Source organism: Pagrus pagrus (assembly GCF_965226575.1).
Source record: "Pagrus pagrus genome assembly, chromosome: 19".
Taxonomy (NCBI): domain Eukaryota; kingdom Metazoa; phylum Chordata; class Actinopteri; order Spariformes; family Sparidae; genus Pagrus; species Pagrus pagrus.
The window spans coordinates 5,000,697-5,009,068 of NC_140203.1; the positions used below are offsets into that span (position 1 = coordinate 5,000,697).

General features: G+C 41.8%; 1 protein-coding gene across 2 annotated transcripts in view; it reads right to left on the bottom strand.

Annotated features, from left to right (window-relative positions):
- Nucleotides 1-7,332, bottom strand: part of col5a1 (procollagen, type V, alpha 1) — an 83,222-nt gene extending 75,890 nt beyond the window's left edge. The window contains exon 1 of one of the 2 annotated variants that reach the window (XM_084339656.1): nucleotides 6,887-7,332. In XM_084339656.1, the coding sequence (XP_084195782.1) occupies nucleotides 6,887-6,986 (100 nt within the window). In that variant the 5' untranslated portion in view covers nucleotides 6,987-7,332. The remainder of the gene's footprint in view (nucleotides 1-6,886) is intronic. The other variant, XM_084339655.1, reaches the window with a different exon arrangement.
- Between the last annotated feature and the right edge of the window lie 1,040 nt (nucleotides 7,333-8,372).

Here is an 8,372-nt window from a genome sequence, read left to right on the forward strand (position 1 = left end):
TAAGATGCTAGCAGTTAACGTTTCTGCAAACCACTGATACGTTCACATTAGCACGTCTTAGGCTACGTATCATACTGACATTTTCTTCAAAACATGTCATATAACGCTGAAATTACATCTTCATGACCCGACTTTCATATTGGGGGTCGGAGGGGACGGTGGTAGAATTATACCACTGGGTGTTTTAACGAAACCTTGGGCCATTTTTGTCGTAACCAAAACAGGAATTTTAAGCTAAAATGTGATCGTTTCCTATCCCTAATCGAGTGTTTTAGTGCCTAAACCTAACCAGACCATAAGCACAGTGTGGTCACAAGATAATATTTAGAGTTTAAAAGTTTTAACATATCTTTGGTTTGCAGAAATGTACACTACCAACATTTATTCCGTTCCATTAATCCATCCATCCATCAAAGGTTGGGTCCCCAGGCTAAACAGGGTGGTCCACACATCCCTCTCCCCAGCAATGTTCCTCCTGGGGGATCCCAAGGCTTTCCTGAGCCGGATAACATACATAATCCCTCCACCTTGCTCCGGGTCTACCCCACCAACTAGATGTGCCCAAAAATCTTCCAAAGAGGAGGCAGCCAGGAGGCATCGAGAACTGGCTCCTCTGACGCGAAGGAGCAGCATCTCTACTGTGAGCTCCCTCCAGATGTCTGAGCTCCTCGCCCTATCTCATTACATTTTTGACTAAATGAATTAACTGTTGCACAGTGGCACTAGACAAATGTAATTTCTAGGAGACAGTGTTGCTCAAACACTTATCTCTGCTGCTACCGAGTGTTTTCTCCGTGTGTCTAACACGTCTCCTTTAGTTTTGCCTCGGCACATGCTAGCGTTTGCGGTCATATTTTCTCGCTGCTGCAACAAAACCAAATTAATTAAGACTAAGCCCTTAATTAACAAAAGACTGCTGAGCGAGCAAAAACATAATGCTTTCCATTCCAGCTCTTACTAATTTCATCACCTAATAAAGTATAAATAGAAGACATCTGATGACAGAGACGCTTGTGGAGTGACCAGAAACCATTGCATTTCCCCTAGTAGGAAAGAAATGCTTACACTCAGTATTTCGACTGCCCAGGCTGTGGCTAAGCTTGGGCCAGGGAAGGGGGAATGGGGTTGGAAAGGATGAGTCATACATTGCTTTCCATGCTCAATGATTATAATACCCCATTACAGAGAAAAGCACTGTTTCCCAGCTGAAGTGAATACTCGGCTTGTGAGCCTGGACCAGACTTAACTTTTTCACTCTGCCATGCGCTACACGCTGCAACAAAGCTCACTCTTAAAAATCAAATACACGAGTGGGAGTTGCATCATGAGGCAGCACGTCCAACTTTCACATCACTCGTGTGTTCGTGTTGACATTTCAAACGCCGCTGCCTCCATTTTGTTCCCTTTTGTCTGTCAGCGAGCAGGGAGCACATTGTCCCTTTTAATCGTAATGTGAAGTGTAACGATCCTTCTCTGTGCATGTGTTTTTAAAGCTGAAACGTTACTTCAGTCGCAGCACCTTTAGAGGAAAAACCATCTGTATCTGGCTTCGGATCAAGCACGCTGTGTCATTAGTACAGAGCGCCATTGAGCAGCAACAATCATTCATCCCTTGATTAGTCTGGAAAGGAATAGAGACAGCATCAGTCCAGAATATGGCAAATAATGCACTATTTGTGCTGCACAAAGGATCTCCTAAACTCTGTCCCGAGGTCAAAATGACCTGTCCTGCATATTTTGTTTTATCTCCCATGTTATCAGGCATTAGTGGCTGATTTACAGCGTCTTTTCCACAAAGCCTGCATTTACAGGCTGAAGTGGCACATGCAATTGCAGGGTCACCGCTTCTCTCCACAGTCCAACTACCTCAGATTCCTTCCCCCCGCGCCATGGCAATAGGCACACACAAGAAGAAATTTTTTTTCCCACCGCCACTTATCTGATCGAGTTGGACGCGACCTCAGGATTGCCACTTAAAGGTGAGTCAGAAAAAACAAGCCACGGAAAAACTACAGTTACATGATGTCAGTGTCTCTGGATGCTAAAAGCCCCTTGGCTGCCATGCAGCTCGCTTGATAACCCACAAGGCACATCTGCGTCTGGCTCTCACCTTGAACAAGCTGTGTTAGTTTGATTTTGGACAGATCTGGACAGAACCAACTGTTCTAAATGAAAAAAAAAAAAAACAATAAGCGAACAACTGAATCTTTGTCCTTTTTATTTAGTCATAAAAATGGGTTTGACTTCAACAATATAAAAAAAGGACCATAGTTCTAGCAATCCTCCAGGGCATCCAGCTGTTAGCATCCTGTAAAATTTACAAGCAAAGCACACCGGATCTTATGCAATTTATTCAATTCTGCACGGATCCAGTCGCTTCTCTGTGCTTTTCTAATCATCCTCATGCAGAACTTTATACACAGCGAACACAAGGAAAATGGAATTATCCATAAATTCCTTTGGAGGACGACTTCTCCAGATATAAAGAGACTGTAAATGAAAAACAGCTGCGGACCAGCTGTATTCGACCTTTAACCCTGTCATAAAGTTGGCTCGCTTAAACAAAAAGAACCTTTTAATGACCCGGGATGTGTTTGTGCAGACCTTGGCCGAAAACGCGAAGGCACACTGCTATTATTTTCATAAACCCCGGCTATAAGGCTGCAGATGTTATTCGATTAGGAATTTTCTCTAAAACCAGAACAGAATGGTGTATTTTCTTTAGAAAAATGCAACAGTATTTTTTTTTTTTTTTTTTTTTTTCATGGTCCCCTGTTCCACCGCGAATGGGAAGAAAACATCTGGAAGACATTTTTTCAGGCTTTCTGGAGAGCTTAGCAGACAGCACAATGGAACTTATCGATTCCAGATGTGAAGGCACTCAGTGAAACAGTGCGGCCTTCTTCTGTTTATCCCTTTTAAAACGGACATAAGGATAAAACAAATATCAGCGCCTGATATATAGCATAGTTCTTGAATCGTGATCGAATTTCCTGATTCCTCGGCGTATCTGGTGGCTCCTTTTCAAGACTCTTACAATGCTCTTTTACCGTCGCTGGCTTTGGCCAAAATCCATCCTTGTTTTCATTTGGCAAAAGGTATTCAAAGAATGTTATTTCAGTATTTTTGATGACTAAAGTACTCTGCACATGTCAGTTCTGGTCCTGTGTCTATGTTACCGACATAGACCGTCCAAAGGAACTTTTAGTTAATTAATGATAACAAACCACAGTGAAAAGAGTCTAAACAGATTTTTTTCCAAGACGTGTGAAAAGAGTCTATTGATAGAGGAAACTAAGCGAGAAAAGGCAACTCAGCAGAAACACAAAGGAAACCATTTGGTCCATAGCAGGTATGCTAATCATAAAACTACAAAACAACTGAGCTGTCACGCTAGGAGGCCGGGGCACTCTGTTACATTTCAGTGGGTGTTATTCAGTCGGACGTCTATGAGTTTTGGGGCACAAAAAAGTAAACTATCGCAGATTATATACATTAAAAAAAAGCATTAAACGACGACCTAAAATATTTAACTTCACACTCTTTCTCTTTGACCTCCACGAGCCAGAGGACAATTTACTGAAACAAGTAGCAGTGAAGCTTCAACAGCAGGAATTCCTTTCTTCAGGCAGTGAAACTGTAAACCTGACGGCAGCGGCAATCCCAAAGTCCCGACCTTCACCTCTGAACTCTGACCCCCTCCTCTCATTCTTCACCTCCCTGTCTTATAGGCCTTCTGTTATTACCACTTTTCACATGAGTTCAAAAGCAAAGCTTTCCTCATTAATGCCAGGGCGAAGTGACCTCCCTTAAGAAGTGGGGAGTATGACTTCACTCACACTCTCTCTAATAAAGCTTGTCTTACATTCAGTGCGCTGATCCTCTGTGACCTCAGGTCGCCATCGACTTCAAACTATTTGGTAGCGTGCTAAAAAAAAACTCAATCGATACAGTATGAGAATTTAGGCTAACCTTAAAGCTAGCACTGCCCTGATTCCCTCAACAGAAAGACTGTGGGATTTTTCAATTGGATTGTGGATTATTATTGCAAGAAAATAAACTCTGGAGCAATCACAAGCTTATGATACTTGAATGTTTTGTTCAGCAAGATAATCTTCACAAATAAAGGCCACTCGAAAGATTTCTGAAGCGTAAATGTAATCAGCAGAAGTGAAAGCTAATGCTATGCCGTAAAAAAAACTACATCGTGGTGTCATGACTACAAACGTCACACACTATAGGCCTACTATATATTTAGCCACTTGTTAGCATCAGCTTAGCTTAGCTTAGGTTACCGACTTATTTTATGTTGCAGCTGTGAACATTTCTTAAGCGTGTATTAACCACACACCTTTTTTAAAACATCTAACTGAAAACCCTTTACTTCAGCACGCTATATATGTGGCAACGCAAGACGCATAGCTCAATCTTTCCTTTCTTTACTCATCCGTTTGTCAGTAGCTAAATACTAACAGGCCTACAAGCTAAGCTACATTTGACTAAAGACTTCTAAGACTTAGGCTTGTTTTAAAGCCTTTAACTTTATTGTTTGAGTTCACCTTCACTTTTCTAACCAACCTTGTTTCAAGCAGTAGCAGACAAAGTTAGCAACTAGCAAGTTAACCCTGTGTAACATTTTGCAAGCTGAGTCTTTCACACACTTTAAACTTACTTTCACCAGGGGGATAAAAACACAACTCAAAGTGATGCTAATGCTGCCTTGTGTCTGCTGGGTGTTGATACGCTAGGCAGGCTAACTCTTTGCTAACACAGTGTTGTGTGGTGTTTGTAGCTTGTTCTGCTGCCTCCAGGTGGTGAAACAATGGATGCATCTTTATAAACAAAAACTTTGAAAAATTAATGAATCAATGAAAGTGTCGTTAAATGATTGGTCTACACTGTCAATCGTTAAAATAACACAAAGATATAACATCAAATCAAAACCATACAATTTAGGGAAATCTACTTTTTTGACAATTAATAGTTTACACATGTAAATATTTCTGTTACACCTGCATTTTTAAGCAAACATACTGTGTACAGAGTTGACAAGTCTCAGATAAGCAGTGATGGTGTGTCAGGGCAGGCCTCTGCAGGCTTTCAGATTAATGCACATCCTGGTCTCTGGAGGCTAAAAGGTCATCTGGTGTGGGATCAGGATTTATCAATTGCTGCTGACAAACTGGCTAATTGTCTGTAATTACCATTTATCTTGAATTATGGGGAAGATATGTGCAAAAAATGAATATTGACACAAAAACCTGATGTAAACTGATGCTTCACTGAGCTTAAATCTGCAAGAATATGAATAAAAGGTGAAATATTTCATCTGAAGAACAAGATAATCAGTTCACACAGATCTGCATGTAGTTGGCCCGTTGCTAGCGCTCAGCGCTTCTCATTCTGCATGTGTCAAGTGTCACGTTTCGTGGATTTGTGTACAGCACCTCTTGAGGATAACTTACAAGACTCTGGTTGCTCTCTGCCGGTATTAAGAGCCGATTAACTCCAGCTTGCAGCATCAAAATGGATTCAGTCCCAAGCTCTCTAACAAGTAACAACCCAGCAAAAACTCCAGTGCGGCCCCTCCTCTTTCAGCAAAAAAATGACCCAGATCTGGATCCAACCATTACACATTGAACCAAGTTGTGTTCAGTTAACAACCAGTGTTTATAGGCAACATGAAAATAAACAACTGCGGTAGTCCCTTCATATGTTTAACAGTATAGCCCATATGAGCTTGTAAATCCACTTCGGTGGCATCTGGCTTTTATTATAACGATTAAAGATCTCCTCCGACAGACTTGAGCTCTGAGTCGATCAGCAGCTCAGCCGGGCTGCGACGTCACATCGGCACAATCTCGGACACTTTCCTAACCGTCCGTGCAGATTGGAAGAAGCCACCTGTTCGCCTCAAAGCCCCGTGTCAGAGCCTCTCCCAGCAGACGGCAGCGGGACCACCAACCATGCCAGGCAGCCTTAAGGTGCTAATAATACATGTAGGCCAGACCCCAGCCCCACTGCCCACAGCACTGCGTGACCTCTGAGCACCCATGGGACACAACAGTGCCACACAAGACCCACCTCACCTCTTCCTTCAAGTATCTGATTTAACATTTAATATCAACGCTTTTCAATTCATACTTTCAGACTTTTTAAGTGATATAAGTGTTGGTGACGAGCATGAGGAGACTCTGCAGAGTGAAATAAGTGGAGGTTTTGCAGCTTTTTTAGCAAAGGGCCCTGTGCTTTGGAGAAGCTGTGCCTCCTGATGTTGGAGTCCTTGAGGCGACTCCACCCTGCCACTTCAAGACAAGCTGCAGCCCCTCCCCTCTTATGAAAATCATGCTCATCCTTCTCATCAGTTATTTAAAAAAAAGAAAGAAAGAGAGAGAGAGAGAGGGAGGGAGGAAAGAAGTCACGAAAAAGTCTATTTAAAGTTTCTTTAAACTTTTACAAAGTTTGCAAAACAAATCTTGGACACCTGGAAAACACATTTTTATGGTTATAAAGTATATTCTTTCTATTTTATACATGCAGCAAGCCTTTAAGATCACATATCCAGGCCTACATCTATCAGTTATTGGGTGTTTTTTTTTTTTTGCAGAAGTGTCCAGTTTTCTCTCAAAAGAAAACTTTCTCTGGAGAAAAAAAAAAAAAAAACTTGCAGTCTTTTGACACTTTGACAAGTCCCATAGTTTCGGGTAGACCAAGCTGAATATATTAAGGCACCAATAAAAGGCACAAAGATGAGTTTTAGGGAGGAGGAGGAGGAGGAGGGTGAGGAGGGTGGACATCACAGTGATCCACTAGAAGAAGAAGAAAAAAAAAAAAAAACTTTTCTCAGCTCCAAACACAAACTCTCTCCTCAGCTTTTGCATCTTACCTGAACTTGCTTGCGATGTGACAAAAAGCAGAATCACCGCTAAAGTGACTTGGACGTCCCTTATCCTCCGTTTAACTTTCCATCTTATATGGGTATCCATGACCGCCAAGAGACGTCCACGGCAAAGTGGAGAAGATTCACTTTCTCAACCCACTTGGAGCAACTTATTTTTTCAGACTTGCAACAACTTCACAGGACAAATACTTGGAGAAAAAAAAAAAAAAGCCAAAAAAAGTCCCAGAGAAAGAGAGAAAAAAGGGGGAGGGGGGGTGTATCGTTATGTCTCAAGCAGCCATAAGGGTTTGTTGGTGTGCGTTTCCTCCAGCTAGTAGACGGATGGACGACCCGTCTCTTCCCGCACAGCTCCTCTCTCCTCTCTGCTCTTCTGAACTGTCCTGCACCGCTGCGCCTCCGTTCAGAAGTGTCGCCCCCCTCTCCTGGTCGTCACGTCAAGCCCCCTTCAAGTCCAACACACTCAGGGAGGAAGAAAAAAAAAGGTCTTTCCCCCCTCCGGGCTGTCAGTCACTCCCGAGGACAGCAGGCTCGAGCAAATCAGAGCCGTCCATACATTAGAGCCAGCCCTGTTATTGGTGCTGTGGGAGGGAGAGAGGGGAGAAAAAAAAGTTGAGGGGAAAGTTTCACGCCTCCTGAGTCTGAATTCTTCTTTGACATGGAGGCTGTGAGCAGAGGAGAGAGAGGGAGGAGCGGGAAAAGCAAACTGCAAACAGAGACAGACATGGACACAGACGTGCACGAGTCTGTTGTAGATAAATATGATGATCACTGGTGTCCATGCAACTTTAAAGGTGCACTTTGTAGTTTTTGGGAAGAGGAGAAACATCTTTATTGAATGACTGTTTAAGTTCAATTTCTCTTTATTTTCATGACTGAATAAACAATTTCTGTTTAACTCTGTTTATATGTGGCGGACCCTGCCACCTTTCTAGCTTCAAACAGTGTTGAATCAACAGGTGGACGTCACTTCTACATATTAGGTTTGAGACAGACGCTTACTTAACATTAATTTGATACTTAATAACTAACTTCAACTTTAAAGGTGCACTTTTTTTTATGCCTAAACAAGCTAAGTAAACAGTTGCTCTTTGTTTTCTAACTGAATAAACAAAGTGACCCTAAAGGAAAACACAATTTCTGTATAACTCTGTTTATATGTGGCGGACCCTGCCACCTTCCTAGCTTCAAACAGTGTTGAATCAACAGGTGGACGTCACTTCTACATATAAGGTTTGAGACAGACGCCTACCTAACATTAATTTGATTATTAATTCTGAAAAGTTATTTAAATTAGAGCCAGTAGAGAATAATAAATAGTGAATACAGCGGAATAACCTGCTTTTTCCCCCAACTAACTAAATAAATAACTTCAATTTTAAAGGTTTATTCAGTTAGAGATAAACAATTTCTAATTGAATAAACAAACTGACCTTAAAGGACAACACAATTTCTGTTTAACTTTGTTTATTTG